We start from the raw sequence: 18,071 nt of genomic DNA on the forward strand, positions 1-18,071 counted from the left end.
ATTCTTGACCACCACTCTCCTTGGGTGGTGAAGGCAGGAGAAGGGGACGATGGGGGATGAAATGGTTGGACGGCATCACTGACTCGATGGACATGAGTTTGAACAAGCTCTGGGAGTAGGTGATGGACAGGGAAGCCTGGCGTGCTGCAGTCCATGGGGTTGCAGAGTCAGACACGACTGAGTGACTGAACTGAACTATACTTCTTGGGTACTGGTACTAGTGCCTCCTTGCGTGCCCTCGGGCCCAGAGTCCTGCTGAGTGAGTTCCCAGGTGCTTCACCATCACTATCTCCTCCTGGTCGCCTTAACCTCACTCACATGTCTCCAAGTAGCCCTTAATTCGAGCATCTTCAATTAGGTCTTCAAGCTGCCATCAATTTCAGGCATACAAACGTGGACGGGCAGCTCACTGCTTCGAAGGTGGCACATCCCACTCTCTAGAGCCACAGTTTGTCTCTCTGTGTCTTCTACTCTTTGGTCTTTTGTTTTTGGCTGTACTGAGTCTTTGCTGCAGCTCAAGGGCTTCTCATTGTGGAGTATGAGGCTAAGAAGTTGCTACTTGTGAGCTTTGTTGCCCCTCAGCATGTGGGATCTTAGTTTCTCAACCAGGGATTGAACCTCCATCCCCTACATTGGAAGGCGGATTCTTAATCACTAGACCACCAGGGAAGTCCCTACTCTTTGGTCTCGATTCTGCACTCTGACATAACAAAGAACTTCTGGTATAATCTGATATCAAGTGTATATTCTTCTCTCTGAAGGCGTTCAAACATTGGCCCCAAATTACCCAGCTGATAATTTTCAGTTGCAACATCTATTATGTGGGGATAACACCCATACCCATATAGGACTACTGTGAGAGTTATGCAAACAATTTATGTAGGATTGCCAGGTTTAGCAAAAAAAAATAATAATAATAATAAATAAATAATACAGGATGTCCAGGTACATTTAAATTTCAGATTGGCAATGAATACTATTTTGTGTATGTTTGCACAATATTTGGGATATTTGTTGTTCAGTTGCTGTCCTGTATGAGATCCCATGGATTGCAGCATGCCAGGCTTCCCTATCTGTACTATCTCCCAGAGTTTGCTCAAATTTATGTTCAGGTGGTACTAGTGGTAAAGAACCTGTCTGCCACTTGGGTTCAATCCCTGGGTCAGGAAGATCCCTTGGAGAAGGGAATAGCAACCCACTCTAGTACTTCTGCCTGGAGAATCCCGTGGACAGAGGAGCCTGGTGGGCTACAGTCTGTAGGGTCACAAACAGTTGGATACAACTGAAATGACTTAGCACACATGTCCTTTGGGTCAGTGATGTCATCCAACTGTCCTGTCCTCTGCCGGCCCCTTCTCCTCCTGCCCTCAGCCTTTCCCAGCATCAGGGTCTGTTCCAATGAGTCGGCTCTTCTCATCAGGTGGACAGAGTATTAGAGGTTCTGCTTTTGGATATACTTGTATTAAAAAATGATGTGTTTCTTATCTGAGGTTCAAATGTAACTGAGGCTTCTGTTTTATCTGGTGAAGAGCACATTGCCTGCCCTTTATGTGGTCCCCAGTGAATAGTAGTAGCTGATAGTCTTCTTTTTCTTAATCCTTTTTTCTTCCAGCACCTAACGCAGTACTAGACACAATATCAGGAAAACAACTGTCTTTATTCAACTGTCTTTGAATAAAGAAATTAATGAACACATGGAGAAACTGAGAACCAGGGAGGCAATCTAACTGAAGTGAAAGTTACCCAGCTGCTAAGTGACAGAAAAGAGCCTGGAACTTGGGCATCCTTACTTCTGGCCCAGCTTTCCTCTCTCCACATCAGATAGTGAGACAAAGTGGAGGAAGCTGCCCAGCAGGACGTGATCCAGGGATGGCACTGAGTGGATTCCCCAGTCTTTATTTTTCACCTCACACAGTAATTATATTCTCACTTTAAAATGAAGGAATAATTAATAGTAACTTTACTAAACTGCTTCTTCAGTGCTGTGGATTAGAGCAGAAAAAAGATTCCTTTTCTTTCTGGCAAATTTTTTCCCCCTTGAAAAAAGAAATCATTAGAAGTTAAAAATTAGAAGCTTTTTTTGTGTACCTAAATAATCATGGGGAAATTTGAAGCTTGTTTTTATTCTATAATAAAATGTGAAATTATTGCTTTTAAAGATGATCTGATTCAGTGGTTGTCAAACTGTTTTCAGTAAAATTACTTCTATAAATAAAATCTTATATAGAATCTCAACATATGTGTTAAGTGGGATATTTAGAAGTTAAAAATAGTATGCTCTAAGCTCAAATAGATAATCAGTGTAACTTCAGAATACAGTTTAGAAATGACAGATAAACTTCAGATGGGTACTGAAGCTTTATATCATATTTTTATCACATGTGGTTGGAACTTCATATCATCTTTATATCATGTGTGGTTGGAGTTTTATATCAGTTTCAATAATTTCAGTAATCAACTATTCATTTTGCTTTAGTCATACAGCGTGAGGAAAATTTTGGTTCTTGCAGAATAGGGGCAACTAAAGAAAGATTTTTAAAATTTACCTTGCAATCCAAGGATACTGTTAACAGAGATGTTAGGAAACATTGCAGTCCCAGATCTGCCTGAAAGCAAACCAGATTTAGCAAGGCAAGCAAATGCCTGACATTAGCATTTGGCTGGGCATGGCGTGCCAGGCCTGGACTACATTCTCCACCCACTACTCCAGCCACCCCGGTCTCTGCAGGTAGGTATGGTCAGAGGACTAATGTTCCCCCAAAGTGGGAGTAGAAATGATGGGTGTTTGGGCCCTAAAGACCACTTTGCGTGCCTTCCTCTGAAGGTGAGTCCACAAGACGGAAGCAACTCTACCTCAACCAGGACAACAAGACAGGTTGTGGAAGGGCTCCAAGGAACACCCAAGGACCTAGAATAATCATCTGGAGTTCTTAAGTTCCATGAGCCCAAGAGCTTCCTTCTCAATAGTTAATGATGTTTCTGATGAGGCTGGTGAGGTGAGGAGCTGAACAAATGTGATTTTTTTGATATTGTATAAAATGTTAACATTGGAAAGATCTGCATAAATTAATGAACCAGTATTTTTCAAATAGTCAAAGAATGATATAAAACTATGCATAGATCAAAGATGCATTGAGTGAATTTTAATATAACAGAGTACATAAAGTTTATAATGGTTTCGATTCCATCTTGCAGTTAACCTTGAAGAAGTTTCTACTTCTTGAGTTTGGTATAGTGTCAAAGATGAATATTTGCAATTCTCTAAAAACACTATTCAAATAATTGTCCCTTTTCCAGGTGTGTATCAGTGCATGGCCACATTTTCTTTATAAATTTCAACTAAAAGATGTATTTTGTAGATTGGAGAAGCCAGACATTACAGAAATTTTCCAAAGTACTGATACAAAGCAATGTCATTCTTCTACCATTTTTATTTGTAGGTTTTGGAAAATATAATTATTTTTCTTAAAGATGTACTAACATGGAATGGGTTTATAATTGCTAATACTAGATTCATACATCAGTAACCATTTCCCCCTTGGTTTTCCATTTCTAATCCAGTATCGATAGATAAAATTAGATAGATAGTTTTGTTGATAGATAAAGCTCATACAAGCAAAAGCTCTTTGGGGGTCTGTAGTAATTTTCAAGAGTGTCAAGAGACTACAAGTCACTGCTCTGGTTTATATTCCAAGGGGGCAGCTGGGACTCAGAAGTCCAGGCAGGCGATGTGAAGTTTTAACAGGCTCAGGGCTGCACCCACACTGGGCACATTCATATAGGACAGGACCCAAGACCCAACACTTCTCCCAGTAATTCTTGATTCCAGTACAGTTGAGAGTGGTTTTCATACCACTGTGGGCTGGTTTGGTGATCAATACAGTGATGTCACTGCAGTGATCAGTGGTCAGCAGTAAACATGGAAAAACAATCTTTTGTAGCAAGGAACTCCATTCCAGCACATTCTCATACGTGTAGCACATTCTCACACGCACACAGATGCATTTTTCAATTATCTACATAGTCGTTTAAGAGGGGCAATGCTCCCAAAGAGTCTCATAGAAGCCAGCATTCTTCTAGTTGAACTTCAGCCTACCAACTGAGAGGAAGGCTTGGAGAAGATGCTGACTTGCCCAACGGTCACAATGTCAAGCCCCTCAGAACTGGGATAGAATCCCGTCGCTTAGTCCAGCTCTCTCCCCACCTCACCCCTCTAGGGCCAGTGCAAGTCTGTGCTCAGCCCTGAGCTGGCAGCTGAGCAATAGGGTGCGTGCTGCTCCCTCCAGCTGTGGGTCCTTGCCAGCCACTGCTGATCAATTTTGGATCAAGTCAAAGTTTCAGATTTTATTTTCTTGGTCTCCAAATACACTGCAGATGGTGACTGAAGCTGTGAAATTAAAAAACGCTTGCTCCTTGGAAGAAAAGGTGTGACAAACCTAGACAGCATATTAAAAAGCAGAGACATCACTATACCAACAAAGGTCCGTACACTCAAAGTTATGGTTTTTCCAGTCGTCATGTACAGATGTGAGAGTCGGACCACGAAGGCTGAGCACTGAAGAACTGATGTTTTGAATTGTGCTGATGAAAACTCTTGAGGGGCCCTTGGACTACAAGATCAAACTAGTCAGTCCTAAAGGAAAGCAACCCTGAATTGGAACCCTGAATTAGGACTGATGCTGAAGCTGAAACTCCAATACTTTGGCCACCTGATGTGAAGAGCCGGCTAAGTGGAAAAGACTTTGATGCTGGGAAAGATTGAGGGCAGGAGAAGGGGCCAACAGAGAATGAGATGGTTGGATGGCATCACCAACTCAATGGACAGGAGTTTGAGCAACCTCCGGGAGACAATGAGGGGCAGAGGAGACTGACGTGTTGCAGTCCATGGGGTCAGAAAGAGTTGGGCATGACTTAGTGACTGAACACCAACTACACAGTCCTGGGCAGCTCAGCAAGGTCCTGGGATCCTTAGAACCTTCCCAGATGACCAGAGCTGGTCTGCAAGAAACGACACTGGGCAGTTATCACTCCTGCCCTTTGTGGAGCCCTGAGGGCAGCTTAGGCTGTGAGCACAGATCCTATGCTAACTGTAAGCTCACAAAGGCTACCTACACCCAGCTTTTCTCCAAAGATAATGGAAGTGGCTTATTTCCACATTCAATTTTCTTGTGAAGGTCTCTGAATACAAACACCTCCTTCCTTGAAACGAGTTGGATATTGGGTGTAGTCAAGTTCTGCTGTAAAATGTTCTAGTTTTATGAGTGAAGGGACTCAGTGAGGGAGGTAGCCCCAAGGCTGGCTGGTAAACACCCTCCTCACTCCCTCCCTCTTCTTGGCCTTCTACACCCGAAAGCCTTGTTTTAAATTCTCAGCCTGGTGTCTTAATGTCCGTAGTCTGTATGCATTATTCTGTTTTTGGTCATATATTTGGAAAACTTTCCCACGTGTGGACATAAAATTTCCATTTAAAAAACCACACCAAATGTCAAACAGACATGCTTTTGCCTAGCATATGCTGAAAATATGGATGCCATTTACCATAATTTAACATTTTACGGTGTTCCCCCCACCTTCATGCAGTACCAGTCTTCTCTCCTTGACCATTATTTCCGTCATTCTAAGGAACACTCAGGCTTGTGTGTACCATATGAGATTGCATGTTTTCTTCCAGCACTCTTAAAACTGCTGTTTAAAATCCAAAACTTGGATCTACTTTTAGACCTTAGGTCTGGATCTGGTGTCATGGCAAGAAATCCTTTTTTCAGACTGTTAGCCAGTTTTACCCAGCTTACTTAATAGTCACTTCCCCACTGATGTGAAGGTACCTGGCCCCAGTCCAAACTCACACCGGAACAAAGCAGTCCTGTACTTGTGTCCTCTGGTGACCCTCACTTATTATAGACTAACATTTCTCTTCCACTTTTAGCTCCTTTTTATACATGAACTGTAGAAGCAATGAGAACAGAAGGGGAAATTTTTTACTGGGCCTGTAAATTTATAGACGTCTTTATGATGCTGTCTTCTAGCCAAGAGTAAGACAGTCTTTCCATTACTAATTTAAATGCTTGGGAATTTAGTTTTTTTCAACATCGGAATGCACACTATTTTTTACTTCTCAAGGCAGTACCAGAAAGGTCATGAACTGCCACAGAACTTGAGCGTCAGGCAGGACTGAGCTCAACCTGTCCGACGCTTTCAGTATACAGACAAATTCAGGTGCAGAAAAGCGAGGTGGTCCAAGACACACAGTATTGGGCAGTTGGGGCAGGAGGGGATCCTGAGGTTCCATGCCTTCCCGAACCATCCCCTGAGGCTGCATGCCAGTGAGATACCCAGGTCATGGGGTCCCATGTAGCTTTCCAGCCCCCGCTCCACGTGTCCCCATTACACAAAGTCAGCAACCCACAGTGAAGAGAAAAGATATTTAATTATTTCTCTGTCTAATCTCTTAAAGCGCTCAAAGTATTTTCACAAGTGCAAGGGGAGGGCCCGCTCTCAGCCAGCATTTTACCAGTGATTCCGACAAACGCAGAGACTCCAAATCACCGTGCTTTATATACTTATTTTAATTTCCGCACTGGTAAAGAAAAGGAAGGTGTAAATGAGGACAAGTTAGTTTACAGTGACTCCATATTTGCCTTTTAAATTAATCTGTTCTCTCGAGGGCAGAGGATAGAAAGACAGGAAAAAACATCAAAGCACAAGAGTGAACTGGTGAGCAGGATGCCTCCCGTCCCGCTAGCAGAGGATCTGAAGGCCTGGAGGCAGCGCAGTAAACACGGACAGGCATGGATTAAGATACACTGGAAGAAAAACAAAAACCAACCCCCACGATTCCATTCTCAAAACCAAGCACAGAAACTGACAGTGAAACGTGGAGTTCCGTGTGCGCCCGTCAGCCTGAAACCAGCGCCACCTGCTCCACAGCATCGGCCCTGCCGGCCCCTCTTCTCGAAGGTACAGAAACCAGAAGGACCCGCAGGTGGGGAGCGCGAGGGGCTGCAAGCCCCCCGGGAGCCACGGGAGGGTCTGTGTGCTTTGGAGGCTCTGCCTCTGGAATGTTCTGCGCAGCAAGCGGTGGGTCTGAGTCAGGCGCCACACGTGGTTGAAGGTGCCCGCTTAATTTCCCATGTGCAAACGGTCAGGGTCTAAAGCTTTCAGAACTTGGGACAGACAGGATGGCCCAGCGAGCTGGCAGGTGGGCGGCGGGCCCCCTCCCTCCAGGGGGCGGGGCCGAGGGTGGGCACGAGGTGCGGCCCCTCCCCCAGGAGGCAGGGTGGGGTGGGACCGAGGTGAGGCCCCTCCCTTGGGAGGCGGGGCAGGGGCGGGGCAGAGAGGAGTGACAGAGGCGGAGCTGCGTTCACCCCACGTCCCTGATTCGGTGTCGAGTTGGTGTGAGGGGGGCTCCTCAGTAGGCGATTGTCCACTCTTTGACAGAGGCGTCGTGCGAGGTCGTGACCAGCGTGTGCTCATCCAGCCAGGCCAAGCTGCTCACATGGTGGAGCCGGTGCGCATCTGGGGAGAAAAGAGGCGGCGGCTTTTGAACTCCGCGGCCACGGGGACACCCTGGGCTGAGATTACCCGCAGGGGTCACGGCAGAAACCCAACACGATCCTCCTGCTCAACCAGACCCCCTTGCCCTCTTCTCAGCGGGGGAGAGTCTGGGTGATGGGAGGGGCAGTGGCCGGGCTCCTCAGCACCCCTACCCGCGCTGGGACCCCTGACACTCGGGGATTAGCAGCCAGCCACCCCTGGCTGCAGCTTCCTGGTACCAGCAGAGTCCTGACAACCGGGGGGGGGGGGGGCGCAGAATTGCCCCTCCCCACAGGGGTACAAGTCTGTCTTTCTGTGCCTAAGGCAACAATATACAGACAACACACAGACAGGACACAGTGTTAATTCTGGTAGGACCAAGACCACAGTGAATAAAAAAGGTTGGTAACACAAGCTGGGGAACCCTGCACACAACAGCCTGACCTCAGGCCAGTGCACATTCAGTGACCTGCGACCCGCCTCCCCCCCGCCCCCCAAGTCCAGTCCAAGGACTGGACTTCCCACCCTCTACTCTGAGAGCTCCTTGCTGCATCTTGAACTTGAGTCTTCCTACAAAACCAGCACTGCTTCCCGTGGAGACCAGGATGGCCCATCTAAGTCTGCTCTGCTCCCCACCCCCATTCTGAACCAAGGAGTGCGCCTGCCTGCACACCTGAGGACAGCCCACTGGTGCCCTTCCCCCACCACCTGAGAAAGAGCTCTTGATGGGGGGTGAGGGTGGGGCCTGACACAGGTGGGGACCCCTCTCCCACCTGACATAACTTTTTTGAATAGTAGAGGATCCCATTTATATTCAACATAAAAGGCTCCCTGTGGGGTAGAGACTGAATGGAAAGGGACCAGAGCCCACATGAGGTGGTGGAAGGTGGGGACATGGGGACAGGAGAACTGAGATCCACCCTGGATGGACATGGTTGCTGGATGGATGCTGGGCACACGGTGTCCTCTGCATGTCTGCCTGGACCAACAGAGATGTTTGCTGGATGGCCAGGCCTCCCGAGGGGGCCACCTCCCTAAAAGCACAGAAGGGACCCTCGGGCCCTGGGGATGCCTCTCCGGAGCTGCTCAGGGAGCCGAGGTGGGTGGGAGCATCACCTTGGATCTTGACCCTGGTCTCAGGGTCACTCAGGGTCCACACATACACCATCATGTCCATGCCACCCGAGGCAAAATGCTCGTTGTCCGGAGACCAGGCCAGGCAGACGATCTTTGCGTGGTGTCCATAGAAAACGTTGTTCTCCTGGATGTGAATTGAAAATAGGTGGCAGGTCAGGGTCCAGGCCAGAGTGAGTGGGCATCATCTCACCTAAGGTCAGGCTTCTCACCAACTCACCGACCCCTCATAACATGCCCAGGGTGCCCACTGCTCAAAGGCACAGACAGGAGCAGCCCAAGATCAAGCAGCGGCTGCTGCACCCCTCCCAGGATCCTGGGACTCTGGGGCTGTCCTCCTAGCATGTGTCAATGGGCCACATGTGCCCACCTGCCTGCAGAGCTCTCTGCCCTAGGGAGGGGACAGTCAGAAAAGTAGGAATAGAAAGCACGAGAACGTCCTATTGGCATGGACCAGGCCCTATGCGTGTATGGACGGAGGAAGTGGCTGCCCCCCAGACATGTGCCACTGCCCTGGAGACCGAGTTGGGTGGTGTGCTCTGCAGGCAGACATCTGTCCACAGGAGCACGTGTCTACAGCATGTGCCAGCCTCGAGCCGCTGTCTTACCAAACGGGTCAATGTGAACAGAGTTAATGCTCTCTAACTAAACTAATGCTTTTACTTCGAGTATTCCACCTTGTTCTTAATTCCTAGATTAACCATGATTTTCGAGTTTGCCTCTTTCATTTTTTGTTGAGTCTACGCTGCAGATTACTCAGCATGCTGTAAACTTGTTATATGCAAATGAAATCACTTAAGATGTGATAAATGCAGGATTTGATAAATGTGCTACTCAGGTGGAAGGAACCTCCTAGGAGGTGGAATGTTCTTCATGTTGACGGAGGTGTGGGTCGCAGTCAGAAGCAAAGCATGAGTATATACTTAGGTTCTCATTCATTCTTCATTATATGTAAATTTTACAGCCAAAACTAAGAAACCAGTAAACTCTAGTCAATATGTGGGCTGATATACTTAATGGCAAAATATACACTTAAATGCACTAAAAAATTAGATTACTAGATGGGTAATGTGACACAGTAAAATGGTTAATGGTAGAATCTAGGGGGCAAATTCTTTGGACTCTGCTATAAATTTCAAAGCTGTCCTAAGGGTTGGAAGTTGGGGGTGGGGGGGAGGTTGGCTTGGTGGGGGGGACTGGAGGGACCCCTCCTCCCATCTGCCCTGTGGTCCAATCACACCAGCTCCCTCATACCCAGAGGCTGACCAGAGCCCTCTGGAGTGCAGTCTCTTGTGAAACGGGTCTAAGGCTTTCTCACGCCTCCCAAGCCAGGGCCGGATGAGCTTCCGGGGTCCTGGCAATGGGGTCCTCTTTCACCCATCCACTGCCCAGGGACCCCCCCCCCCAACCCCGAGTGCAAGGCCACATCTGGACGACCAGCACTCACACTTGACAGGACTTTAAGTGGCAATGATATCCAAGAAAAAAAAAAAAAACCTAGCCTAAGCCCTTTGACAGAGAAGGTCCCAGAAGTCACTGGGCAATACTGCCGAGGTGAACCTACCAGCCCGATTTCACAGCAGCCTGGCCCCTACTCAGGCCCCTAGCTTTCTGGCAACTTTGCTACGAGCCCACAAACTGCTGGACGGCAGGGGAAGTCTCCTTGGCCCACGTCATTCACGCTCCGGGAGCAGCAAAACTGCGTGTCCTGTGCACCCGCCCCATCAGTGATGACCAGGGAGAGAGGCTGTGAACCCCTCCTGCCATCTGTGCTGCCTGGTGTGGGGCCAGGGCAGGTGGCCCGCCCACTCACCGAGTAGCCGTCGGCAACGCTGAAGACCGTGACCACTTTGCTGGCGTCGCACACAGCGAGGAAGGCGCCGTCGTGGGAAAACGCCAGGTCGGTCACGGGGCCCTTGGCCTCCAGGAGCTTGCCCTCGTCCTTCAGCGTGGTGCCCAGGATGGAGTAGAGGCGGACGTTCCCATCCTGCAGGAGGACAGAGGGGCAGCGGGTCACTCCCCTGACATGGGCGCCTGTGCCCACAAACACTTGTGCCCTCCCTGCCCCCACCCCACCCCCGACTCTCCTGAAGCCCATCCTCCTAGAGGGAGGGGCCCGAGTATCCGTAAGAAGTAGTGCTTTTCCTCCCCACCGACTCATGCCCGGCTTGGCCACATGCCAGCTCAGGTGCCAGAATAACTACCCCTTCGTCCCCAGGTGCCAGAGGACATGTCCTACAACCCAGCAGCAGCTCTGGTGTCTGGCTTAGCATAGTGGGCAGAATTACATGAAAAGAGGTTTAATTATCTTAAAATCACATCAAACTGCGGATCCCAGCCTCCCCAACCCTAACTGTGATCTGGGTGTTTGGGTGCTCACGAGACTGCCCCTTTTATAAAATTTCCAGTATGTTCCAATCAACTGTCCACAGGCCGAGCTCTGAGAAGCACCTGTACAGGCGTTAAGTCTCCAGCGAGGGCCCCTTGTCCAACCTGACTGTGCACTGAGCCTCACCATCTGTCCCGTGCCCTGTACCCCATGCCCCTCCCCGGCCCGGCAGATCCCCTCGGGCACCAGGCTTCTCTCCCTGTTCTGTCCAGCCTCTGTCCTAGCAAATGCCCCATCCTTGTGCGGTCCCAGCACTTCTCTGCAGGGGCCAGGAGGTGAGGGGAAAGAGTGGACGACGGGAAGTCAGACTCGGGGAAACTGAAGCCCTCTGGCGGGCGCTGCACTGCACGGGTGTGAAGGCTCCCCTGTCCCCTCCCTGTGCCCACAAGGCTCTCCCACCTGCCCCCAGGACCGACACCCAGGCTGAGGCCTTCCTTGCCCTGTGCCCCTAGCACAGCCTGCTCACTGCTGGGACCCTGGTCTCCTGGGGGGGAAGGGGGCAGCCCAGGGAGATTCTCACTTGGGTGGCAGGAGGTAGCCTGGCACCCACACAGCCCTGACCACCCTCCCCCAAATCACTCAAAGACCCTAGGGCAGAGGGTGTGGGGACAGGGCCTTACCGCGCCCCCGACGGCCACTGTCTCACCACCCGGGTGCACGGCCACTACTTCGGGCTCATAGCCGGGGTTGTCGATGCTGAAGCACTTCCTCTGGTCCTTCAGCAGAACGATCTGGGAAACACACAGACAATGCGGTTAGAGCAGAGGCCCGGGACAGATGGCCCAGGCCGTCCGGGGGTCGGGGGCAGGACAGCGCGGGGCGCCAGGACAGGGCTTCAGCCGCACTAAGTGGGACCACCCGAGGGCCCCGCAGTGTTACTCCCTCATCAGCAGCAATGGTGCTGTCCCTACCCCCCACCCGGACGTCTGGGTAAGCCATCTGCTGCTTTTGAACTTGAATTCCTCCAACTACACACCAGCGGGCGTAATGACAGAGCTCTGCTAAGCAGACTGTCCTGGGTTCAAGAAGACACAGCACGTGGAAGCGACGAGCCTCTAATCTGACACCAGAAATGAACGGGACCGGCTGGACTTCTAAGTCCTGGCCTTTCAGGTCTGTCCAAAGAAACATCCTTTGCAACCTCCACCCGTGGTGTATGAAACTGCTAGCAACGTCACTGGTGAGTCCCCAGAGCTTGGGGACAGTGCTGGTGGCCCCCCCCCAACCCCCAACTAACAGAGGGGAAACCGGGCCCCTGGGGGCTGACTCCAGCGGGCAGACAGCACAGCAGCGCTGGGAATGCGGGTCTGTGGAGGCCATCTATCTGTCCCCAGCCCTGGCAGGGAGGGGAGGACAGGACACAGATGGCTCATGGCTAAGCGGCCTGGAGGCACCCACGGCACACCCCGCCCCCTCGTCCCACCCTGGCCAGCTCCTGCCTCAGTTCCCCCGTGTTTGCCAGGGCAGGACAGAGTTGGCGGGCGGGGCTCAGCACCCAGGGGTGCAGGCCCTACAGAAGGGCTCTGCCGACACAGACAGGACTTGATCCTGGCTCAGCCACCTGCTGCCCGGGATGGGGGTTGGCAGGGGTGGAGGGGCAGGGGATGGACACATGCGGCTCATGAACTGTCCTGAGCCTTGGGCTCCCAGGGTTAAAAACCCAGCGGTGCCTAGACAGCCTGAGGATGGAATTCACGGCTCAGAGTAAACGAAGTGCCTCATAAAAAGCAAACAAAACCAGCCGCTGGAGCCTACCTGAGCCACGCACCCTGCAGGTCCCTGGGGTGGCAGGGTCACCTCCTGTCAATATAGGAGCAAACGAGGTGCAAGCCCTGCAGCTCTCAGAGCCAAGTAGGGACTCACATATGGGCTGCACGACTTCAAAGCCTTGCCCTGGCCACCATGCTGCATCTTCCACCCTCTGCACACGGCCCAGGGCCCCCCGATATGGTGACCCTCCTTTGTCCCCATCCCCACCCACCTCTTGCTACCCCTCCTGGTTCTAATTCACTGGACTGTCCCAACAGCGTGGCCTCCACCTGTGATAGCTCTGGCTTGACCCCATCTGATCCCGGCTCAAGCCACCAGCGGTCCCAGGGGCAGGTAGCCCCCCTCCGCCATCCTTGGGGTTTGTTGTGGGCTCTGCTGTGGGGTGGGGGAGGTGAAGAAGCCCAGGCGATGGGCGGCAGCACCCACCTTAAAATCTGCTACGGAAAACTCACCTGGACAAACATTCACCCGAGTCGTCAGCCTGACTCAGGAAGCACCCCTACTGCCCGGCACCCCCGACAGAGAGACGGAGAGCCTTTGTCCAGACTCCGGTTCAAGTCTCCGAGGTGAGACCTGAATGTGGCTGCTCCCTGACCGAGAATCGTGGGCCCCTCCAGCATGGTCTGTGGACCCTACGACTGGCTGTGGGGAGTTCTGGTCAGGATGCCCGAGAGAAGCAGGGGAACAGCAGAATACAACAGGGCAGTCATCACACCTGATCGCATGGGCCATGGACTCCTGGGAACCCAGGACTAGACCCTGTACCCACCAGCCCCTTCTAAGCAGAGCCTCGGGCGGCTCTTCCCAGAACCTGTGAGCTCTCCCGGTGTGACCTTCTAGAAAGGCCACGTCCAGTCTTTCCCACACTCGCTACGGCGCTCCCAGTCCTCAATTCCTCGTGCACCCTCACTGGCCACCCCGCTGTCTGCTGTAATTGCTTGGCGGGAGGGCTGTGTTATCTAGGACACATAGGATTCCACACTCCCCGAAGCAATTAAGCTCCCAGGACGGAGGAGGGGCAGCGGATCCGAAAGACTCTCCGGAGCGGGTCTGTTGCTCGTGCCAACAGGGGCTCTGTTGCACCTGCCTCCTCCACCTTGCACGCTGGGACGCCCAGCCCTGGCGACAGACGGCGTCTGCTGCAGAGCAGTGTCCTGGATAAAGTGGGTCAGGCCTGGGTCTCAGTCAAGGGCGGTGTGTTCCGGAAATTTTAAGAAATGGCATGTAGACAGACCTTCACCGCCCTGAATGAGAACCCAAGCTGCCGGGGCTGGAAGAGCAGACCCCGCGGAGGCCCGGGTGCCACCCTCCACCATCACAGGGCCTCGGGGAGGGAGGCACGGCCACTCTCAGCCTCCTCGCTCGCGGAGGCAGTACCAACAGCCTGCTGTGTACTTCCTTGTAACCCGCCCTGTGAGCTGCAAGGGACGAGAAAACTAAAGCTCAGAGAGGGTGAGGAAAACGCCCAAAGCCACACAGCCAAGTGCTGCAGGGCTGGGATCTGCAATGAGTGGACTGAGCCACACTGGCTGTGCCTCTTGTGGGCGGCAGGGGCGAGGGACCACCCCGTGCAGGGCATCTGGCCCTCCAGTGTGGGCTCTGACCAGGCTGCCCGGGTTCAAATCCCAGCTTTGCCCTTTGCCGGACGCAGCCCTGGGGCAGCTTAGCCTCTGTGCCTCAGTGTCCCCACCCGTGAGGTGGGGATGATGCCTGCCTAACTGATGGGGCTGCTGAGGATTCAGTGAACACGTGGGAGGCCCTCAGCACACGCAGCAGAGCTCTCAGTAAAGAAGGGGAGAACGGCTGTGGAGGGACGTGGGGACCAGACACTGCGCAGTGTGTCTGGACCTTCTGGTCAGACCCGGGTGGGAGCCGTACCTGGCCAATGCACACGACCACGGTGTAGCCCCCGGGGCCGACGGCCAAGCACTTCGGCTGGACGTCCAGTTTCACGACTCCCTGTCCGCTGTGGAGAGAAGGATGTGTTAGTCTCCAGGGGTGCAGGGCAGGCATAGACACTCACTCAGTGAGGACCACAGCTGCTCGGGGACAGGTGGGAATTCCGCCCGATCGTGGCCGAAGGAGCCTCTGCTAAACAGACATGGGAGGGAGGAAGGAAAGACTCCCCGACTCTAGGAGAGAGTCGAGATGGGGGGCTGGGACGAGGGGTGGGGGCGGTGAGAGGAGGTGAAGGCGGCACGTCCCACATCTGCGCCGAGGGCCGCCCCCCTGCTGCCCTGTCCTGGGTCGGGCCCCATGTGCGCCGGCCAGAGACCCTGGCTGGCACTCCCTGGGTTCAGACAGAATTTAGTTCTGGTCCTGACCTCCCAAAGAATCTGGCTTGGATGATGAAGAATCTGCCTGCAATGTGGGAGACCCAGGTTCAATCCCTGGGTCGGGAAGATTCCCCTGGAGGAGGGCATGGCAACCCACTCCAGTATTCTTGCCTGCAGAATTCCCATGGACGGAGGAGCCTGGTGGGCTACAGTCTATAGGGTCGCACAGAGTCGGACACGACTGAGTGACTAGCACTTTCACTTTCCCAGCCTTCCACGGCCATGACCAGTCTCCTCCTCAATGTAATTAAACAAACAAACAAATATATATATATATGTAACTGGCACTTTTAACGGGATGGGTGAAAACTGTCACCTTTACTTTTGGTTAATGGAGAAAGACATGGCAACCCAGTATTCTGGCCTGGAGAATCCATGGACACAGGAGCCTGGCGGGCTCCAGTCCACGGGGTTGCAGAGTCGGACACGACCGAGGGACTTAGCACTTTTGGTTCAAACTACAAAGACACATCCCAGAAAAATCTGCACACACAAACCACTTCTTAACAAACGGTAAACTGAGGAAAACGCCACAGAACTGAGCCAAACGTGGTGCCTCCCTGGCTGGGTGAAAGGGCCCCTGCGGCAGGGTGACCAGCCCGTGGCTCTGCCCTGGGTGCGCTGGTCAGCCCAGGCTTGGTAGCAGCAGCATGGGCCTCCCGAGGGCGACTCCACCACCGATGGGCTGAGGGGCAGGGGGGCGCGTCCAGCCCCGGGCAGCTCTCACCTGTAGTCCCGCAGCGTGAGGTTGGTGTACCGCACCGTGTCGTCCATGCTGCAGCTCACCAGCTGCCCGTGCTCGTCCACGGTCATCCTGGAAACCTGGTTCGTGTGGCCCTTCCCAGCAAAGGAGTCGTTCTCCCCCGTCTCAGAATCCCAGTAATGTGGGGCGGGGGGGTTAAGGAAGAGCCTGGCTTAGGATGCGGTGCATGCCCTACCCTGGGGAGGCCATGGCCCGTCCCCTCTCCCGGGCAGCACATTAGGGAAGGGACAGTGGGCACCGGGCCGAGTGAACTTCTTCGTGCACATTCAGCTCCAAATTTCAGGAAGCGGACGTTGTGATCAACCAGCAAGAGAGCACGCAGTGGGAGAGTCCACCCGTCTCTAGAATGAGAACTAGGCAGGTCGCAGGGCGGCACTGTCCTGCCACAATGGAGTGGCGCCTCTGTCCGAGGGAGCTCAGAAGGAAGCCCTGTGGGGACCCCACGTACCCGGGCCGATACCCCCTGACCCCCTCGCTCCCTTTTGCCTGCTGTCCAGCCCAGCACCTTCAGTGGGAGGCAGCCTATGCCCCGAGGACTGGCTGATGGCTGCCCAGGTGCCATTTGGCAACTGGTCCCAGGCTGACCGTCCGCTCGGGGTGCCCGAGTGTGAGCTGTTTTTAAGTTATGAGGCTCTCCTTTTACATCAACAAAGAAGCATTTTTGTTTGCACTGAGGACAGTTCCCCAGGAAGCTGAGGGCAATTTCTGCAGCTCACAGGTCTCAGGATGGGAGCCCCCCACCCCGCCTCCGCTGTGGATCCCCCAAGAGGTCAACATCATGGTGAGTGGACACCAGGGCTGGCCGGGGACGAGCAGGGAGGATGGGGTGGTGCCCGGAGTTGGGGGACATGGGGCAGGACCCTGGTTGTACCCTCTTTTCCTTCTGTTTTGAGGGGGCAGAGGGGGACCTCTGCCCTCCTCCCTTGGGGCTACGGGGAACTGTTCCCAGGAGGGAACCCTGTAGACAAGGAGCACCACGGAGGTGGGGGAAGCGCGGGGCCTGGGAAGCCCCTCCAGGGGCAGGGGCTGGGCTGCACAAGGGCAGGCCTCGCACGCAGCCACGATGCCTCGCCGAGCCAGGCCCTGCGGACAACACTGGCCATCCTGGAGCGGGAGGGTTGGAAGGGCTGCCAAGAACGTCTCGGGGGGACCCCAAAGCCCCGCACCGGGGGACAGGGCATGGGCTCTGCCCAGCTCTGCTGTCGCCGAGCAGAAGCCACTCAAGGTGTCTGAGCTTCGCTTTTCCCATTTTTAAGACAAGGGGACTCCCCCCAACAGGCTCTAAGTCCTTCTGGATCCTAATGCACATGGATTCTGCTGCTCGTGAGGGGTGAGGCCAGGACCAGGTCACAAACAGGGAAGTTCAGCAAACAGGCCCTCATGGCCGCACACAGCGAGTGACCCATCAGGTCAAGGCTGTGACCCGGAGCTGGAGGGCCCGAGTGTGGACCGGGCCACCTCTCGGTGGCCAGGACGAGGCAGAGGAGCCCTGTGGCCACCACCTGTCCAGCCTGGCCTCTGGCTCTGTGGGAACAGGAAACTCCCACCTCTCCTGCCAGGGCCTGCGGAGCCAGCACTGTGAGTCAAAGGATATTAATGTGTCCGTCGTGGCTCCCGGAGTAGATGTAAGACTTGCCGCCGTTTTTATGCACCGTCAGGCACTGGATGGATTTGCTGTGACCCTGCAGAGGAGACAGATGGGTGGGGTGAGCTGAGGACATGCCTGTGTCCAGCCAGTGACTGTCAAACGCTCACCGCCAGCTAAGCCCCAGGGAGAGGCCACGGCCCTCGTGGGCCTGAAACACCGCCCGCCGGCCTGGGTCAGCTGCCTCCTGCTGACCACCCCTTGATACCTGGGTCCCTCTCCACCCAGGCACTTAACCCCGACCTGCGTGGAGGACGGGGGTCTAGCGGGAGCCCCAGCAGAGCGCCTGGGTCTGTGCAGACTGACCCAGGCAGCCGTCCCCCGTCCCCAGCCATGGAGGACAAGCCCCCACCCAGCACTGGGTCTCCACGAAGGTGAAGGAGCAGTACTAAAGGCCTAACTCTCGCAGAAGCAGAACCCCAAAGCCACTGGACGGCCCAGAGAGTCTCCACCCAGAGACCCAGCTCACAGCTCTAGCTCTGTCCCTGGCTCGTGAGGATT

At 53.5% G+C, this 18,071-nt stretch overlaps 1 protein-coding gene across 3 annotated transcripts in view; it reads right to left on the reverse strand.

The window, feature by feature from the left end:
• Positions 1–6,408: 6,408 nt before the first annotated feature.
• WDR1 (WD repeat domain 1) overlaps positions 6,409–18,071 on the reverse strand; it is a 41,880-nt gene continuing 30,217 nt past the window's right edge. The window contains exons 9-15 of one of the 3 annotated variants that reach the window (XM_059887560.1): positions 17,518–17,607; positions 15,890–16,044; positions 14,705–14,792; positions 11,677–11,787; positions 10,481–10,654; positions 8,650–8,794; positions 6,409–7,515 (exon numbers count right to left, since the gene is read on the reverse strand). In XM_059887560.1, the coding sequence (XP_059743543.1) occupies positions 7,409–7,515; positions 8,650–8,794; positions 10,481–10,654; positions 11,677–11,787; positions 14,705–14,792; positions 15,890–16,044; positions 17,518–17,607 (870 nt within the window). In that variant the 3' untranslated portion in view covers positions 6,409–7,408. 3 annotated transcript variants of the gene reach the window in all.

The sequence above is a fragment of the Bos taurus genome, chromosome 6 (assembly GCF_002263795.3).
Source record: "Bos taurus isolate L1 Dominette 01449 registration number 42190680 breed Hereford chromosome 6, ARS-UCD2.0, whole genome shotgun sequence".
NCBI lineage: Eukaryota > Metazoa > Chordata > Mammalia > Artiodactyla > Bovidae > Bos > Bos taurus.